Source organism: Serinus canaria, chromosome 1A (assembly GCF_022539315.1).
Source record: "Serinus canaria isolate serCan28SL12 chromosome 1A, serCan2020, whole genome shotgun sequence".
Classification (NCBI taxonomy): domain Eukaryota; kingdom Metazoa; phylum Chordata; class Aves; order Passeriformes; family Fringillidae; genus Serinus; species Serinus canaria.
In genome coordinates, this window is record NC_066314.1 from 47,625,538 (window position 1) to 47,646,299 (window position 20,762).

At 39.5% G+C, this 20,762-nt stretch overlaps 1 protein-coding gene across 6 annotated transcripts in view; it reads left to right on the forward strand.

Annotated features, from left to right (window-relative positions):
• Positions 1 to 20,762, forward strand: part of TCF20 (transcription factor 20) — a 130,017-nt gene that overhangs the window by 103,528 nt on the left and 5,727 nt on the right. For all 6 annotated transcript variants that reach the window (XM_050982276.1, XM_050982285.1, XM_050982288.1 and 3 more), the window contains 2 exons: positions 11,494 to 11,587; positions 18,257 to 18,306. In XM_050982276.1, the coding sequence (XP_050838233.1) occupies positions 11,494 to 11,587; positions 18,257 to 18,306 (144 nt within the window). The remainder of the gene's footprint in view (positions 1 to 11,493; positions 11,588 to 18,256; positions 18,307 to 20,762) is intronic.

Consider the following 20,762-nt stretch of genomic DNA (forward strand, 5'->3'; position numbering starts at 1 on the left):
TCATGAAAGACTTACTGCTAGGGGAGGGGAAGGAGGAGGAGGGCATCCTGGCACGAATCTCTGAAATGGGGACTTTCACTGAAGGATTCTGCGGCTCAATGTGAAGCTTAAAAGGAGAATAAAAAGGTGGGTGGGGATGGGAGGGAAAAGTAAGTTCATGTGCTAGAGTTCAGGTATGAGAACTGTCAACTTTTCTGACTTTGTGCCTGTGCGGTCAGAAATTGCCTGCATGGCCTTGGACAAATCATCTAATTATTCTGTAAAGTAGGCTTTAAGATCACTTAGTTTGTGACCATTAAGGCAAATTGGTAGGGTGCTTTGAAAGTGCAGTATGTGTTTGTCAGATGTTCTCAATTAAATTGGAAGATTAGGGAGCTAATACAATGTTTTGTGGTTTAGTTGCATAGATGTAATGGCAGGAAGATAAATTTAAGTTTGTTCATGTATCATTTAGAGTCAGGTCCAAAAAGATAATAAGAATGTTTTGTAATGTGTTCATTTGCTGTTAGCTTTCTCTTTTCTTGTAAAAGGTTAAAATGCTGAAAATACTAATAGCAATGTACTCATCCCGTATGTTAATTCATTGTTGTATATAATTGTTAAGTTTTTTCTTGGGGAGTGACTCTCCAAGTTAAATTTAATCACTAAAATTTCAGAGTTGACACAGTTCATAATTGATGCTTTCCAGAAAACCAACATTATTTTTTTTGTTTAACATTAACTTTAGGAAATTGTTTAGAAAAATCCAGGGCTCACATTATAGGTACATAAAACTCTTTTACAGTGGTTTTTATGCAGTCTTAAGTCCTGTACTTAAATTTAATTATTCTTCCTTTGAAGTGTTACAGTTTATCCTTGGGAGGTATGAGGATTCTTTAGTGATGCCACATGGTTCCACTTGAAGCAGAAACTTTCAGAGGAAGTTCCTGGGGAACAGGAGTACAAATAGCTACAAATAAATCCAGTTTCCTGGATAAATAGCTATAAGGGTAATGCCAAAAGAAGAATTGTCTATTCTGATGCTGTCTTAACAGAAAAGACTTTAATGTTGACTTACTCTTCTGCTTTTGGGCTGGAGACTTCAGAAGATGAAGGAATAAGTTAGAAGAAGATGTGTTTATGTAAAATAAAAGAAAAACAAAACAAAAATGCCTGAATCCTTTGATTTTTACCTCAGGTGAAAAAAAGATAAAAATTTCCCTTTGATCTTGTCCAGTGATTTTTTTTTTTTAGTAATCTATGGCTCATCCCAGCCCTTTTTTCATAGCATAGATTGATCTATGTTTATAAAACTGAAGGTGTTTCTTGCAAATGAATAATATTATTGCCTTTACCATGATTCAGCAGTGTTCTGAGCCCAGAAGATCTTCATTAGTCCTTTCCCTTCAGATCTCAGGAGAACCCCATCTAATCCTTAGATGGAGGAAGTTTTTCTTTCAGAAGAACCACATTATGTCTGTCCTTTAAAGAAACTACTGACAGTACCTCAGCTGCTGTATAATATCCAGCTGGAATGCCATCTAGGCTTGGACTGCTGCTATTTATATTTTCTGCCTCTTCTAAACTGCTGCTAGCTCATACCATGTTTTCCTGTGTCGTGTCTGTGACAAGCCTACAGACACTCCATGTTCTTATATAAATTCAGTTTAGAATTTATGAACAGTACCTATTATTGCAATGGGCAGTTTAAGCACCACATATATTATTATGGTTTTGGGTTTTTTCTGATGATTATTAAGTAATGAATCAACATATTCCTCTCTAAACCCATTCAAATTTTTGGCCAGTGAATATTACTTTGCATAGAGCACTTTCTATCTGGGGACATTTCATCAATATATGCTAATTGTCTACTTGCCCTCAGCTGTGATTGATGATTTAGTGCTGTGGTTCATAAGATTGTAATTTTTTTTTTTTAATTGATACGTTACTTGAGAGCTTATCACTAAAGAGAGATCTACTGACTTGTAGGCATTTGTCTTTCTGCAAAGCACTGCACCTTTACCTCTTCTCTTGTATTCACCTTCTGCTGCTTTTCCTCAGTGGTAGCAACAGCCACCAGTGACCTCAGGAATACTGGTGTGCCCTTCATTACTCCTTATTGGAGCTCTGCTGCCAACCACTGCTTCTGTGGCTTTCTGGGGGAGCTGTCTTCTTTCTTTAATGGTATTGATTAGTAGTTTCCTTTGCTACCTTTTTTCTAGAGACAAGTTCTTTATTTTCCAGTAAGATAAACATTGTACTTTTTTCACCTCTCCTTGCAGTGAAATGTATTTTGACTGTGCAGCAGTTGTTCTTCAGACCTCAATTTAAGAATTGGTATTCTTAGTACTAAGTGAAGTTTCGATGGAATGCTGTCACAAACATTTGTTGTTCTAAACGGTCATTTTCACATTCCTACTTCTGTCACATTCATCTGCCCACCTCCTATTTTCTTATGCCTCAAGCATAAGATACTCATCATTATTTTATCTGCTTTTATCCTGCTGCTTTTTCTTCTTTCAGTTTCAAGAATTTAAGATTTACTTCCAATCAGTACACCCTGGCTAATTTTATCATTTCCTAAATTAAGTGCTTCACTTTCAAAACCCTGCACATTTACCTTTGTTTTTCTTCATGCATTTCTTCAAAGCCCTTCTTGTCTGGGATTTGTGCTGAATAATTGGATATGCTTAGCCTGCTGCTGAGATGGACTCTGCCCAACGCTGCTGGCTCAGTCTCACCGTTCCTATTTCATCCCTTTGCATCCACCAACGCTTTGTTCTCTGTTACCGAAGTGTCTTGCACAGTGGGGCTCTGTTTATGATGAAGGCTTGCACGGATTATTACAAGTAATGACAAATGGTGTATTTCTGTCCAGCGTTACAAGTCTTTGAGTCATTGACAGGATGGGTTTGTGCTGCACCCTTTTTCCTGTCAGGTTGCATGTATGTAATATCTTGTCAAAATATTTTGCATTTACAGTTTGGTTTTATCAAAAGTATTTATTTTTAAGCCTTTATAAAGATTTTGTTTCTGTTGTATCCACCGCTCCTAATAACCTAGTAATTGTGTCTTTAATGAACCAATCTTTTTTTGTTTGTTTTGAGCCTTTTAGTAAATACTCAGCATCATCTCTTTTTTTCTTTCATTTTTAAAAAAGCTGGCTCTGTTACGCAGTTTGCCTCTTGAAAACCTTGAGTTTATTGCATTTTCTTGTTTATGTCCGGTTTTTTCCTTTTTTATATCACTCCAGACATTGATACTCAAAGCTGTTGCTTTTCTGGTAATTAATTTATCCAAAATCTCTTTAATTATGATAGAGATGTTGCTTCCTTTTAAGGTAACTGCATGCTGTTGTTTTATGCTCTATGTGGTAGGTCTTGCATTTAATAGAAATTCACAATATATGTGGATGTTTCCTGTAATCAGTATCCAAGATGGCTGGGAAATAAATCTAGTACTGGTAGAAAATTCAACTGGAGTAAATGCTCTCTTTCTGACTGTGCTGTTCCCACAACTCCGTGTCCTTATCACATAATCACTGCTTGAAAATTTGAATTTCTTTTTCCTCTTTTAAGTCTGCCTTTCTGTCTTTCAAACCTTTTTGTAACTAAATTGCACTATTGTTGCATGTTTAATTCCCCAAATGAATAGTCAAAATAACATAAACTGTATTATTTTTTCTGCTAGACTTGCATACTTCGGCAAATTCAAATCCCTATACTTGCACGTGGTTTTCTGAAATGTTTCTCTCATTCAGGGTGGCTCTTTGAATCAAAGGAAACAAGATTTACAAATTTCTTGGCTTGTTGGACTTGGTGGTCTATATATTATTTTAATATTCCTTTTAAAATCTGAAATGGCTACGTAGGTTGTACTTAGCCTGTTTAACTGAAATTAAACATGCTTTTGCAGCACCATTTAAAATTACTGGTTTTGTTAACTTTGCTACATCTGTTTTAGTTAGCCACTGGTTGACCCTTGAAGGACCTAACCTCTATTCTGGTTCAGTTATACTGGGTCTTTTTCATTTGGGTTTTTCCTCCTGTTGTGTGGAAGAGGCAGGAAGGGTTCATCCCCCTTCAAGTCGTACTTGGCTCTTCAGCAGTCTCATGTATTCATGCACAGTTAAGCCTTTGATCACTCCACCAAGTGAATGAAACAGGCTTGTAAGGAGTAGTGAACATGAATTTATCACTGTGGTTTGAATTTCAGTCTTTTATATAGTGTACAGTTTAGCTCAACCTTCCTGTTAGGGAGGTAAAACTAAAGAGTCTTAAAAACTTGTAACCAAACAGTATTTTATTTGATGCCTCCATTCTTTTTGATAATCATGCAGGGTGGGGGTTTGTTGTTCATTGTAGAATTTCACAATCATATCTCTTGGTCTTCACAAGAACTGCCTTTCCAGACAGGTGCAGAAGTACCTTCTGTTGTGGTGTCCTGTCTCCAGCAATGGCCATGTATTTACCACTTCACTGCATGTATTCAGACATCTGTAGTAAACTAGGCATGTGCAGAATGATAGTTGCATATTTTCTCCGTCCTTTCAGCAACCACAGCTTTAGAGTTGTAGCTTTGGTATCCCTGTGTTTACCAGGCAGAGGCATACCTATCCTTGATGAACTGGTCTAATCTGTTTTTAAACTTGCCTTTTTTTTTTTCTTTTGCTAGTGCAGCATTCTTTAGCAATGGCTTTTAGTTACTTGAGTGAAAAAAAAAACAGGTTTATGTTACATTTGAACCTGCTCTTCCTTCTTGGAAATGGCTAAGAATCATTCTTTTATGTGCATCGTATTGGATTTTGTAGGTTTCAATCCCCCTTCAGTTCTCTCTTTTCCAAATACTTAGACTTCTCTTAAATACAAGTTCTTTACATTCCTAGTTATCTCTGTAGTCTGTCCATTTTTGTTTCTGATCAGTTGTACTCCTTTCTTAAGAGGGTCACCAGAACCACACACAATATTACCGTGTCAGGCTGCTGCAAGAGTAACAGACAGGCATCGTGAACATTTGAGTTTCATTATAACTGCTTACATTTTGGCTGTCCTTTTTTGTGCTGTGGGGACTGCATGATGTTTCTGTCTAGGATGACTACTAATACTTTCCTATGAGTAGTAAAAGCTACTTTAGAATCTAACATCATGTATGTGCATAGGTGAAAATATTTTTACCTTACACTTAACAATAGTAATTTTCATCTCCATTTTATCCATGGCTGTGAGATGGTTTTGCAGCTTTTTACTATCAGTTTAAGGTCTGACTACCCTGGATAATTTTACAAACTTCACAAGTTTTCCCATCTTACTGTTCACCCCCCTTCTTGAGAGTCTCTATAAGGGCAGTTGAATAGCTTAAGTGTCTGCATAGGACCTTAAAATTATTGCTGGCAAACCATTCTTTGTTAAAACTAAATGTTTATTTCTGTTCTTGTTGCATTCTATTTTTCCTTCTAGTTGAGGGTAATAAAACACTCTGCTCTTATTTTCAAGTGCTTCTGTTCTAGCATAATCAGTTTCACATGTATTGAATAGGATTTTCCATTTTTAAGACATTTTCCAGCTCTTGCATTTCTTGTGGTTTTTTTTTTCTATGCCATCCATTTTGAGCTGCAGCTTCCCTTTGTGCTTCAGCAGCCTGTGCAGCACTGCAGTTCTAACTTTTTATCGTGTTTCCTAATGCACCTTTATTAGTATAGCATTTTCCAGATAATTGATTTGTCTGTTTGCTGAAATCTTGGAATCTAAATTTGTCCTTAGTTTCTTGACTTGAAGACAGCTGTCCAGTTTTACTTCTGAAATATTATCCTTTATTATTTGATTTGCTTGCTACAGGAAGATATCATCATTGGCAAGAGATGCCTTTTTGTGATGCAGGTTTAAAGATTTTTATGTTTTTAATTGTGGGGTTCATTTTACTGATATTCCGTGTCTGGTTTTTTTGATAAGTTAAAATTGTTTGTAAGGAAATGTAAACTAATAGTACTGTGTCCTTTAGTACTGGTTGTTATCTCTAGCCTCATCACATAAACAATTTTTTTTCATTAACCAGTATCTGCACATCAGAGTGGAAGAACTCTTTTCCTCTCCTGTTTCCTGAAAATGTCTTCCCACCTTGCTTTTTTCATCTTGGTCCCTTTTTGCAGAAGTGTTTCAAAATTGCATGTTTCTTTCTCCTGTAGTAAGCAGTATATATATGTATACACACACACACTTATTTATTTTTATTTTTTCTTGTAGCTTTTTGGAATAAGTTGTCTCTTTGTATCCCACTTTCCAGGAAAGAGAATGTGGCTGCCTGCTGTTTCTGTTGCCCTTTCGCCTGGATATTAAATCTGAGCCTCTGCCGAGCCTGCCAACTGTTTAATCAGAAATAGTCAGAAGGCCCTCCTTCCTAATATTGCAGCTGACTCTGAAGTCCTCATTATCTTACATCTGCATTTGTGCAGTGCAATTATACAGAAGCAATTGTTTTCCTAAAAGCTTATAATTTAAACAGGAGAAGGAGAGTATGAAAAATACATATACCATGTAAAGCAAAGACTTGTACCTGTATAATTAATGCCACGTATATTTCACTTCTTGCTTGCTTTGCTTTGTTAGTAACCTTCACTTGCTGCTTTCAATTTTACTCCTTTTATGCATTCTTGATGCTGGTATGGGAGAAGGGGCAAAACAAGGAGATGCCTAGAAAGCAAAGCAAAGGAAAAAGAAAGAAAACAAACCAAAGGAAAAACTGATCACTGGAAGAGAGGAAGCCAAGAGGTCTGAGTTATAGGGGATATAACCACTGATCAAGAAGGGATGCTTCGTATTACAGACAGCAGAAAATATGATCCTGTTGTGAATGTCCTGGTGTAAACTGGTTTGGTAATTGTTCAGCAAGGAAGATGGCTGAGGAGTCGTCTGGAAACACCTTACATTAGTGTTACAAGCAATTAATTTCTGCTTCTAAGCAGCTGTTCCTGCTCCTGCCCAGAATATTTTGGAAGGGCTAGTTAGCAGTTTCCATCCTCCCACCAGCAAAACCCATGTCCACTGTAGGATTCCAGTACTAAGAAGTACTTTATCTAAGGACAAAGATACTATCTCTGTCAGTGCAGAGCCAAAGTGAGGAAGTGAGTGCTTTACTTGAGCAGCTTGAGGCTCTGGTTTTCACAAGGCTAAGAGCTTTGTGCTTGTTTAGGAGGAGGAAGGTAGGTAGCTCAGAATATCTTTATGTTACAGCACTTCCATGGAGTTGGGTACAAATCTGAAGGAAGCAAAAAAGGTACTCAAAAGCGTACTCTTATTACATATAGCAGTGTGGTCTCAGAGGAGTGAAAGAACACAGATTGCAAGAGGGAAAAAGCCAAGCATAAAGCAAAAGAAATATAGTTGGTAGATGCTGTAGCATTTTAAGTGAATCAGAGCTGTTCTGCTGCCCCTGTGGTAGCTGTCCCTCAGCTGTTCATACTTCCAGGTTGGCTCTTTCTTCATTTTGGTAGACACAGAATGATGAGCTGTAGCAAGGAAGGAATGGGCTGCTGATAGCTGGGAGAGGTAGAGACAGTGTATCTGGCTTTAATACTATTGATAATTTAGTTCATAGGATGGAGTCTCTTCTAAATGGCACTTTTCAGTCTCTCCAGCCTATTCTAAGTGAGATATATGTGCCTTGTGGTCAGAGATGAATTGTGGAGATAGGACCTATGAATCAGTCTTTGCTGTGTGGTCTCTTTTTTTCCCTCCTTTTTTTTTTTCTTTTTTTTTACATTTAAGCCAAGAGTTGATTAGATGCCTGGCAATGATTACTATCCATTGGCACCTCCCACTGGGAGCACACTCCAAGTACCAGCCTTCAACTCTTTAAAGCAGGGGAGGTTAAGCAGGCTGCTTACTGAGCAAAAGGAATTTCTCTTCCCAGGAGAGCTGGAGTGCTGTTTCCCTGGCTAAGAATGCTATAATTCCTTTACAAGTGACAAGCAGGCTGCTACCATCTGCTGGCGAATGGCTGCAGGATGGTGGAGTTTGGGTGAAAATTTGCTGGTGGACCAAGAGAACAATTAATCCTCATTATGCTGAACTTACACATTTCCTGTAAGAAGTTCTGTGATCTTATTTTGGTGTTAGAATATTTCCTAGTTGTAGTGTACATATTTTTTATTTTGAAGCATAACTACGTGAGATGAGAAATGTAGCTAACCAAAGCTACAGAAAGTACCAGCAGGAAGGAGGTATCTTTTTACCTTTTAAGGCACAGCAGCACTGTTTTGGAAAAGAAGAGTGTGAGACCATCCAGAAATTTTTTAAGCACTTTTTTTTTTTTGTCTTCGTGGAAACACCTGGGTGTGTTTGGAAACCATGTGGCACTACATGATGATAGTCTCTTTCAAAGATAAGGTGATAGACTCGGAAGTTGTTTTAGAACCACACAGCTTTGTAGGGTGTCTGCTTTGTTCAGTCACTCAGGTGTGCCAAGAAGGAAGAACTTGGTAAGAAGAGTGGTTATTGTGAATGTGGTTCCCTCAGCTTCCCCTGAAAGAAGCAGATGGTTGGGGGTCCCGGGAGGTAGAAGAAATGGGGCCATTAGACTGTCAGCGGCTTGTGAAAAGCAGAAGCATCTGCCAGAGTGGAGACTTGTTCAGCAGCAGGGGAGCCAACAGCAGCAGATGATCTCTGCCTTGAGCCGTCAGTGGCATAGTCATCCACTGGGGAATTGCTGTTGTGGGCGTAGCACAGGTAACCTTGGTAAAATCTCTTGTTTGTCTGCCAGACTTAAAAAAAGGGGCAGTGAAGGCTCAATGCACATGCACTGGCATCTTAACTACCCACTTTTACTGTCTGATCACTCCTAAAATCACAAACAATTTTAAAGCATTCCTTACCCATTCTCTGCTGAAAATTTGTCAAAATGCTTGTCATGTTTCAGAATGTGATTTTCAGAATAGTGACATCAACCATGCTGGATGCACCAAAGAGTAAGTTCAAAAGATAAATTACCTTTTGGAAAAGTATCAAAAATTTTGCTAGAGGTCTTGTTTTCTGTTGTATCACACACCATACTCTTTTAAGACATGCCTTTTTAGTGTTAAGAAATAATTTATATAGCTGCAGTTCAATCTCTGCAGCTGTAGTTCTTATGCTCTTATTGACTGCTCTGCACAGGACACAGTGTTCCAGGGGAGAATGACCTTCTGTTGCAACAGTGTGATGGTACGTAAAAGATGAGATAAAGTGGGGAGGGCAGAATGCCTCTGAGGAACAAGACTAGAAATTCATATCTGCATTCAAAAAGAATAGTCAATTTGGGTTCTCTCCTGTTAGAATAATTAATCCCAGTCAGCCACATCTAAAAGCAAGAATAAAGTACACAGGTACAGAGCTCTGTTTCAGAACTCCTCAAGCTGCACTTTGTGAGTACTTGGCATAGGTGAATCTGGGACTGTTGCCAGTACATAATATCTTTCTAGAGTTTACTTCAAAGCCAGGAAAAGACATTTTCTGTGGATGAAGTTTGGTTTTACTCCCATGGGAGAGTGGATTATGTTGCAGTTTGGCTAGTGGTCTGTATATTTTGGTGCACATTTCAGTATTGGTTTAGCCTCTTTTTTTAATCTTTGGAAACTTGCATTGATGTTCTGACAGGCAATAATAAGCTGCTTGTGTGTCTCTTTCTAGGCCTCAGGGATACTTCCCTTGCATCATAAATACTGTAGTAGTTTGTCGTGCTTAGAATATAGACACAATTTAGTAGGAAGTACTGACAATCAGGCTCAGGATGCTTTGGCATACCCATAAAGAGAAGGTGTTACTCAAAATTGCAGTTGTAGATGTCACGAGAACTGACATCTCACAGGCTTTTCTGTTAGTTGCATCTGCTTTGATTTGAAAAGGGCCCGCTGGTTTATGGCTGGAGCTAGTTTTGCTTTCATCTTCATTCAGGCATTTAAATACAAACTATAGTCATCTCTGCATAGCATAGAATAGTAGGAAGAACAATAACTGTCAGATATTCTCAGAGGGTTCGGAAATTCTGTAATCAACGCCCTGTTTACTGTGCCGAGTGAGGAACTTTGCTGTGGCTGTTAGCTTTGGCCATGTCTGTTCTTCAGATCTCCACTGCAGCGTGTGTGCTGATCGGGGATTGAAGACGTGTGGGCCAGGGGATGTGGCTGTGTGTGGAGATGAATGTCCCCGTATGGCGGGAAGGCCGTGCCTGTGTCCGGTGCCAGGTGCGCTGCTGGCTTGGGCAGCTGCTCGGGTGCGGTGCAGGTGCGGTGCAGGTGTGGCTCGCTGGTAGCGACAGTAGAGCAGCGTAGTTTGACACTGGCTTTTCCAGTAGCAGCAGTGATTTTAGATCATGTCATCATCCCTGTGTGCAGGCAGGGACCAAAGGGAACTTCTCACAGCCTGAATTCAAGGTGAATTGTACCAATTATACAGGGCTTTATTATGGTGTTGGTTGTATATAGCAGAATAAACAAAATTCCTGTCTTCTTAAAGTGTGACTCAAAAATTATGGTAGTTCCTCTCTTTGTTTTCTGCCACTAGATTTTTAAATAGTAGCAGTCTCCTAGCATTTGGTGGATTCTACCAGGTATGGCTACATCTTTTTTTAAGGGAGAAATGTCAACCTGTCAGAAATAAGCTTTTATCAGAATCAGATTAGTTAACAAAAATCACTTAGTGTATACATTAAAGAAATAAAACAGCTGTCTGAATGAGATGTGCTCTAGAATTACTTCCTGAGGTCATTTCTTAAGTCATTCAGGATGAAGTAAATGGGTGAGAGACTTTCTTTCTGCTTTCACAATTGTCTGATGTTATGGCCGAATACATCATTGACTAGTTGAGCTAATAGTATTTAAGTAATGAAAATTGAACGTGGTCATCAGATGAGTGTGAGCTACTTTGACAGTAATTGTATGAGCATCCTTGTTGCACTGCAAGTGCACTTTTTGGACATGTGCCATTTCTGTGATGATGAGGTGTTTTCCCATGATGGCATCTTCTCTTGCTCCAGATAAACCTTTTCTGATCACCTGTGAAAAAACATTGAACTTGGCCATGATCATCTTCAACTGCTAGTGATAGTGAGAATGATGTAACCAAATTACATTTATGATGGTGTCTTCTAAATCATTATTTGTCATGCTAATTCTCCTTTTAAAGCTCCTGTAGGTTCAAAACCACTCTTTTTCCTCCTATTTTAATAGTGATGTCAGTGTCAGGTACGAAACACAGGCCAGTAAAACAGATTTGAGAAGTATTTCAAATTGTTTCTGAATGGTTGAACATTTGTATTTCTTGCCTGCTTAGCACAACTGAAAAGCTTATGTTTTACTTGTTTGAAAGATCTTTTTTTGTGTGGTGTAGAAAGATAGAGTTTAACATGATTTATCAACAAAATTGTGCTGGAATAAATATGATTTATCAAATAATTGTGCTGGTTGATAAAATTCCCAGGAAAATACAGGTATTCAGAAAAATGGCTGCAATCTTCATTACTGTTTTTTGGTTTTCCTTTCAGAAATGTTCCCATTGCCAGGAACCAGGAGCCACCTTAGGCTGCTACAACAAAGGCTGCTCCTTCCGATACCATTACCCATGTGCCATCGATGCAGGTAGGAACAAATGACAACTGAATTCCGTAATTACTCAAATCATACTACACAAAATAATTCTGAGGTATTTTACAAATTACTTCCTCTCAGTTTCTCTCCTACTGTGAAGATAAAGTAATGAAAATGGCGAGAAAAGGCATGCAATAAACAGCGTACAGTAATAGGTTGGGACAAGATGGAGCTTGTAATGAAAAAGAATCTGCCTGAAAGAGCAGATTTTGGTTTGGGGGAGTGCAGCTGCAGTAACTGAAATTTGGCTGCAGTGTGAGAACTGATCACTCTTTTCTTGCCAAAAATAGAAACCCTTTGTTAAAAGGATGTAAGTAAGCAGCAACTCCATAGGAGTATAACTTCTTTCAGGGTTATACTCCTATGGGTGCTCCTAGTAAAGATTTCAAGTGTTTGTGTTTGTAGAATCATCAGTACCATTTGCAGCACAACCCTCCTTCTCCCTCCTAAGAAGCACTTCAGCCAGTCTCTTGAGTAGGTCCAATTTCATCCTTCTACAAGCTAATTGTTTGCATGATACTATTTCCAGCTATGAGCCTGGGCTTGTGAGTTTTGTGGGTTTTGTGCAGTAATGACAGTTTTTCATGGAGATAAACTTTGTTCTTGGGTAAAAAAGAATTCAACCTAAGAGTAAATAATACCCCACTTTTCCAGTCCCTTGTAACTCATTTCTGTCATACAAAACTTGGTCTGATAACAAGCAGGAAAGGATTCAAGATTACAACTCTAGACTGGAAAATAATTGCAGGCTTCCTGTTTGTTATTCCAATTCCGCAGCAACCCACTTGTTCACCACCCATTTTATGCTGCCTTCCAAATGTTAGAGTATTTGAAGTAGGAATGCTCATTTCTGTGTTACTGCACTGCACCTCTCACTGTGAAGTCCCACCCTATTGGAGATGTGCATTTTATTCTAATAGGAATGTTATTTTAAAATTAATATTGCAGTGGAATATTCTAGTACCACAGTACTACTATGAGAGAGAGAGTCCTTGACTTCACATGAAAGGAAGATTATTCAGGTTGCAAAAATTACATACTCAAAAAGTACCAGAAATAAGGGTGTCCATGTAATTGTAGTGTTATCTCCCTTAAAGTAATCACCTAATTAAGGGCTGATATGTCTTTTCCTAAGGCCCTACCTCAGCCTGTAGGATGGAGAGGTACTCATTCATGAACATACGTTGTCCTTACTGGATCTCTGTCATGCTGCAGATGATTCCTTCTCAGTTCTGAAGGTAGAACTGGGAGATTGCCTGTGATGTTCATCTCTGTCATGCCTGAGAGTTTCGTGAACATTAATAAACTTGCTTTTGTACAGTGTGTTTGAGACACACAATCACCAATCAGATTCACATTCATGTTGCGTTTAGTATATATTTGTTTCTGATTTGTGACTTGCCCTTTTCAGTACCATGAAAAAACAAAAATTATAGTGAATGTTCCAAATAATTTGAGGGCTTAATTTAAATTCACGTTTTACTAGATACAATATGTAGCATTTTCTGGGTTCTAAATTCTGATATCAAAATTCAGATAATCTCCTTTTTCTTCAGCTATATTTACTCTACCCCACTTCAGCAAATGTAGGATTCTCCAAAATGAGAAATGTACTGAACAGTCATGACTGGTTCCCAAGAGCAGTTGCGTGTCATGCATGGAAGAGGCAGCATCATGTACAAAACCAGTATATAATCATACTATTTAGTCCCATTTAAATGTAACATGTCTGCTATATAATGTGTAGACCTGGGTTAAATTAAACTTAGCTTTTTTTCACTTTTGTCTTGACTTTGCAACCTGTTAGATTTTTTTAGAGTAGCTTTTTGTGTTCAAGTTCCAAGGCTATGCTTACTTCTTTTAATTTTGTTATGAGACATCATGTTGTCATGTGGCCATCTGTTGGAGAGCACAATTCCAAGCTAATTTCCCTCCTTTGAGTAATATGGCAGTAATAAATTGCAAGAACTGTATGGAGATAGGATACTTGGACTGTATATTTCACAAATATATTTAAAAAATAGCAGAGGAGTTAGTAAAACTGGTGAGTCTCTGGTTTCCCTTCAGGAGGAGTATGGTTTAGTGAGAACAAAATACTTCATTGGTGCTTTTTTAATACATTTTCCTATCTATTTCTTCCTTTTCATCTGTATGTCTGATGTATTCTTCTCTTTGACTTCTCATACCAGCCACACGTCTTTTATCTTGCTGGTCTCAGGCCCCTCCTTAAAAATTTCTTGCTCCAGTCTCTTTGTAAGACCCAATTCCTCCTAATTCTTTCTGACTTTTCCTTTTTCCAGTTTTCTAGCTCGCACTCTGGCTTTCTCCTCTCTGCCCTTACTTCACCTCCTCCTCTCCTTTCTTTTTTCTAGCTCCTTATTGTCTCTGGGCTTTGTTACTGCCATTTGGTTCTCCTAACTCAGCTCCTTCTCACACCTCACCCTGCTAGTCCTGGTTTGTTCTTGTATATTGTCCTTTTTATTCTCTGCTTCACCTTTCTATGCCTTTTTCCAATCAGCTCTTTGTCTTAGCCTCCTGCTGGCACTCATCCTTAATTCCCTGCCCCTGACTTTCAGTAGCACTGGTCTTCCTCCTGCTAGCCTCCATTCTTTCTGTATCTTGGCTGCCTTTCTCAGTACTGTTTTCACTTCTACCTGCTGGATTAGTGCTTCCCATTTTGCAGTTTTGAAATGGCCACTTTCTTCTTTTGGGTTGCTTGAGTCTTAGAAGTGTCCCCTCACAGCTTCACTGCTTTTGGGACTGGTGCCTGAATCTGAGGGCAGAGGTTCGTTTACAGGAAAGGCCTGATCACCCCCAAACAGAAGTATATTTGGTGGAATTTTTAAAAGTACCTAGCTACTAAAATCTAATAGGCCTCTTCTAAGGATGTGCACATGAAAATCCCCATATTGCTTTTCAAGGAGTTCTGTTTGCTGGTTTTGTGGTAGCTGGCAAGGGAATGCCTTAGCTGAAGTCCAGGTCCTACTGAAAATCAGGATATTGTAGAGCTTTTCAGAGAAAAAATCCTGGGATGTTTCTCATGGGCGGAATAACTTTTTCCAAGAAAGAGTTTTAAGGAAATCGTTGGGCTGCTTCAACTGAAGTTTTCAACCAAAACAAATAAAAAAGCCCCAGCTTGAAGTAGATTCTCAGCATTTAAAATTTCAGCCTGATGGTGTGACAGTAAAAGACCTTGTTTGCAGTTGGTTTTATCTGTGGGTGTAATCAAGCTGTCTGAATCTACAGACACTCTTCCAATAAATCTGTATAAAGGAAATAAGCAAGCTATGTGGCATAAGATCTGGTTTTCATTTATGACCGAGCAGAAAATGTAGGCTTCCTTGGAAAACAAATCAACATTATTTCTCTTTGCTCAGCCTATAAACGCTTTTTATTGGTTTTGCAGTTCTACTGTCTTTCTGTAGTGAAACTGTACAGGTGCTTCTCAGCTTCCTTGAGCTCAGTGGTAGTTCCATTTTGAAATCAACCATCCTGCTTTGAAGGATGGTGCCACCTTGCTTTATTTAGGATCTGTCACAGATCTCTCTTGAATCCTCAGAAATTTGTGTTAACATTTACAAGGGCTTTCAGGCTTTTGGAATATGTATGACTGTTTTTGTATCTCAGAGAAATAAAGCCAAACAGAAAACACTTGTGGAGTGTTTTTTAGGGTATGTTGAGTCACACACACTTGGTTTGCCTGAATTCCTGGAAGTGACCGTGCCTTAGCTGAGATTAAATACCCGTGTTGTATTTTGAAGCAGTTGCAATGTGAGCCGAAGCGTTTCTGCCTTTGCATCGGTGTGGGTTAGAAGTTGGTCCCAGTCAGTTACTGTGCCTTGTGAAAGGCAGTACGTTTTGGGAAAGGGCTGGAGGCTGCAATGTGTCAAATGGCTCCTTGCAGCACTGAAGGCAGCCCTGAGGTGGGACCTGAGCTCTGCCTCCTGCACCAGTGGTCGGTGTCCAACCCACCCTGGTGAGGGGCCAGGCTCTGCCCTGCTGTTGCTAATGGAGTGCTGTGCAAGGCACGTGGCTTTGTAAGTTGCCAGTTTGTACATATGGATGCTTCTATATAGATAATTCAGGCTGTCTTTTAATTTCCTTTCATAGAAAATAGTCTTTGGCAATATAGGGTGTGAGAGAGCTGAACATTTCTTAGCCGTTTACATAAAAATCAAGATCACTTAAATAATTTTTGTATGGAAATGACTGTAGCTAACATTGTGTTTGGCTTTCATCTGTCCAAATTTATGAAGAGTCGCTGATGTATCAAGATAACTTAGTCCTAGGGATGTCTCCATGGAAACAAGATCTTTGTTTTCTGAAATTTTATATTCTCTCCCTCTGCTTGTTCCTCCCCACCTGGAGTCAAATCCTGATGGTTGCGGCACACTTGTCCCTACAACATATATCGCAGGCAGTACCACTTACAGAAGATTTTTGACTGTAAATTAGGAAAAGATTAACAGGAAAATGAAATGAATTTTCAGAGAACAGAAATCCTGTGTCTTCACAAGTATCATTAAAGATGAGTAACAGGCAGAACACAGAGGGTGAGACAAAAGTATGAAGCTTACAGAAGAATAATTGCTTCTATTAAAAGTGTTTTAGGTTTTCCCTGACTACTTTATGGAGAAAAATCTGTGGAAACAAGGACGAGTCTCAGTTCTTTTCGCTTTCTGCCACAATGAGCTGATCATAGCCCTGTGTCTGCTGACTTCATGACAAATTGTAATCTGTTATATAAAATACTTGGAACTGCTAACCAAAATCCAGGCCAGCTTTGTAATGATGAACAATTTCTGCCTTATTGGTATTCAGCTGATTTTCTGCAGTGTGCTGATGACATTTTTCATAGTTGTCCTTTAACAGAAACAAAAAAAAATTGCTATTAATTGGATCTGCTATTAGTATTTGCAACAAAAATGCTGACCTTAGTAAGAAATAGAGCTCCACACACAGACCAGGCATTAGGTACAAGGTTTCAGGCACTTCTTCCTGATCCTTGTACAATCTTCCTTTCTGATGTACTAGCTAAAGAACTGCATTCATTACCAATGTTGGGTTTCCAACAAAGAAGAAAACTCCATTCTGTTCTAACATACTGTGTATGTTTTTGATGATTGCTCTGTATATTTTTGATGATTGCTGTATTATGCAGCGATAATTCATGCTGTAGTCTAAATGTATGATTCCTGCCCTTATAATGAGAAGACATTTTATTTATTTCCTGTGATTTGCTAATGCTACATTTGAAATTATCTGAGGCAGGATTAAGGGTTTTACTCCCCTTTGCTAAAATCTCTCAAGTAACTTAGCCTCTTGCATGCTGTTTCCCTTTGATTCAGACAGAGGCATTCATGTTGAAACATTAAGCATTCCCTAGCAGAGGGATGCTCTGCCAAAGCTTGGGTATCTAGAAAGCTTTTCCCTCAAGCTTTAGTTCCAGTCTCCTGCTGTCTGCTAAACTCTTCCAGCAGATTGAAACAGCAGGTAGTACTGGTTATGCTACATACTTAAGAGCGTTTTAAATTAGCCCATCTTAGTTACCATTGCACTTCTCTACTTGTGAGCTCCTGGGGTGTGTTGGAGTAGGCAGGAGGTCAGAAGCACCTTGCTCAGTTCTCCAGGGCAGCGTTGCTCAGTCGTGCTGAGGTGGGGATGGGTGCTTGGTCCTGCTCATGAGGTGACAGCCTTGGGTCAGCCTCCGATGCAAGAGGTGATTGGAACCAAGCAGTGTCAGGCGTTCGGGCAGGTTGAGTGGTGACCCTGCAATTCAGGGTGCCCAGGGGAGGCAGCTGAGTGCTGAGGGGAGTGCTGCTTTTTCCTGTGGCTGAAGTTCTGGGAGCTGCCGACTTGCATCACTTAGAGGCATAGTCTGGGAGGGGGGATGTGAGGAGAAGCAATCCGTACTCTGGCAGTGCTGCTAAGTAAGTGCTCTGCAAATGGCAGTGTTGCTTAATTTGTTCCTAAATAAGCAGTTCCATATAGGTGCCTTACTTTACATAATATGTTTAAATAATTAACTGAACTGTTTTTTAGATCATAAAAACTTCACATATGAGATTCATGAAAGCAGATCTAACGGCAGCCTGAGTGACCAGACTACCAGACATAGGGTCACAGTGTAAATTTACCACCAGGACTTGAGATTGCAAGTAAACTGTATACACCCATACCTAGAGACACACACCCCTGCTCTCCCTGATGCTGGCAGGGCCTTGGGGTAAGGGTGAAAGGCAGCATTTGTACTATGAAATGCAGGGATTGTGTGTTCAGATTGGATGAATGTGTCCATCTTCTGTGTGCTAAAGTGAAGAAGGCTGGAATAGCTGAAGGGGGGGTTGGGATACAGGATTTGTAGGCTTGCTGTTGTCATTCTTACTGCATACAGATCATTGGGAATATCGAGGTTGCTTGGTAATCCAAGCAACATTTTCACCACTCGGGGTGTTCAGTTACTTCGTTTGTTAAAACTTTGGGGGTGGAAGGAATGAACCTGCTAATAAAACACAGATCAGGTAATGTTGACAAAGTATTCCTAGAAGAGATCTTTGAATGAAAAATGTGTACCTGTGAGGCAAGATTAACACATGTGATGTATTATTCAAGTTGGTTTTCATTAAAAAAATAATACATTGCTGTCTTCTCCTCTTTTAGATTGTTTACTAAACGAAGAGAATTTCTCAGTGAGGTGCCCCAAGCACAAGGTAAGAATCCTCTCCTGGATTATACCTGGGTCTCTTGTTGCCCTCTTCTGGTTTCTAAATTTGGATTAGTAATTTTATTATCTGGATAATGTCTGTAGTCAGAGATGCTTTTAGTTCAATTGTTCTGTGATATATACTTGTGGTATATTCTGGGGGCAAACATCAACTCAAGAAGACTACCAGTTTAAGAAGATAAAATTTCTGTTCCATCTGGTCAGCGTTTCTTTGGGTCCTTGATGACTTTTCAGAAAGTTCAGCTTCATTTCCTGAATTCTGTGATAGAATCAGTATGTTGCTTCCTATTCCTGTTTGAATGTTTCATTGAACTGTCGGGTTTTCTCCTTCGATTTACTGAGGATGCAAGGAAAAAGAAAAATGACTTTATGAAAAAGTTCTCCTGGTTTTTGGAACCATCAGTTTACCAGTAGTAACTGGACTGAGTCCAGCCACTCAGCCTTCAGTGGATCTGTGGGGTTGTTCTGTACATCTTTGGTTCATCAGAATACCCCTGTGCTCCTTCTGCCCAGGGTCTGGGCGTCCTTAATGATTGTCCCCAGAGCCTACAAACACAGTGGTGCAAAGAGCTGTCTGCATGGCAAGAGAGGACAAGGTAGACAACACATACTCTCTTGTAGCATAAGTAATGGGACACAGTGCTGGGAATACCCCTCCCAGCCCTTAAGGGAGGATACACCCCTGGGAGGCTGTAGATACCAGTCTTCCAGTTTTAAATGGTCAGAGAGTATCCGGAAAGAAACCCCAGCTGTTCATGTTGCCACTTGAATACAACAGAAATTGGGCAAGAGTTGGGATGGCTTGTGCTGAAAAGGAAATGATAATAGGGAAGAATTGTGTTGCTTTCTAGCAGGGATTAGTCTCCATCTAGTTCTTGTCTTCAGATCCCTGCCTAGAATTAGACTGACATCTGGTGGTCTTTTGTTTTCAGAGCTTATTCTTAATCTGTCTTTTCTAAACATACAGGAATTAGCCTCATGTTCCTTTCTGGATGTTCTACCACAAAATGATGTATTTATACACACGTATTTAAAATGCACTGGAAGATTCAGTGCACATTCAGGCTCTTATCCAGAATTGGCCTACTTTTCATTATATAAAAGAAAATAAATTATTCTGCAACAACTGTGGAATAATGTTGACAATGTACAGCAGGCTTAAATTAATACAGTAATGCTACAAGAACCTGCAGATCTTGCCAAACAAAAACGGGAAAGATGAGCTCCCCTTTCTGTGTAATATAACTGCCTAAGTGCCACCCTCTGCTCAACTTTGGATACTTGACTAAAGATAATTGGAGCATGTCCTGGGTTTGGATGGGATTGTCATTTTGGTACTTAGTTGCCAGCTGGGGTTAAACTATTACAGAGGGTTGTGTATTTTTGGAGGCTGTTTTATTTTTGCTGCCTGTTGCCTGAAGTATTCCAGGGAAATATAGTGTTACGTAGATGGCTTGGGTCACTGCTGCTCTCTGTGAGCACTTTGCAGTGATGGCGCTCAAACCATGAAAGGAAAGAACTGGTTTAGATTCGGGTAAAGAATCCAGCTTTTCAGAGAAAATTCTGAGAAGGCACATAGATTTCTAAAGTAATCTTGAAAGATGGGAGTGGGACAGCTACCAATGAAGTTCATAACGGTTCTTCGTGAGGCAATAAAATTTTGAATTCTATCCAGAACCATCCCACTGGAGATCACTTTCTTTATTGCATCAAAAACATATCTTCAACACCAGCAGCCTTTGTTTGACACTGAAGTTTGTTGGCTTTTGCTTAGTAGAGACACAAATAATTTCTTTGAAGCCAAGTAGAGTTTGCTTTCTTTCTCTGCCCTCACCGTGTATTTCACTAATCATTACTGGTTTGTTCCCAGTCTTTCTGCAGGGCAGACTATAAAGCTCACTCTGTTCCTTCCATTGTAGTGGCTGTAAAGGGGAATTTCCAGACAGTGACAATGCAGGAACAGGAAGGCTGAAAACCATTGCTCTAGAATGATTGGAGAACAAATTGCATCCATTTTTTTGCATGATATGAATATGAGCAATTGAGAGGAAGAAAGACCTTGAATTAGTCTGTTGAAAGCAATGCTTTTAGGTAACACCAGCTTAGCACTGTTAGCAAATTAGTAACTGTCTCATAGCTCACTCTGCTCTTCTGTAGCTAATGGGTGGAGGAGCTAACTTTATAAATCTCCAGCATTAAGTCCCCCGGTACAGGGCCTCTTATCCTTTGGCAGTCTGTGCCTCACACCGGTAAATACACTTCATCACAGTAAGCAGCTCCTGGAGAGCAAAGGTGCTTCTTGCCTCATTAACTGTGCTTGACACTTAGGGCATAAGCAAGCCGAGTCCAGAGGGGACTGGTCCTGCCTTTCCATGTGCTCCCCAGTGAGCTTTTCCATTTCCTTCTGTCAGGATTGATGCTTCAACCATCCATGTCCTGAAT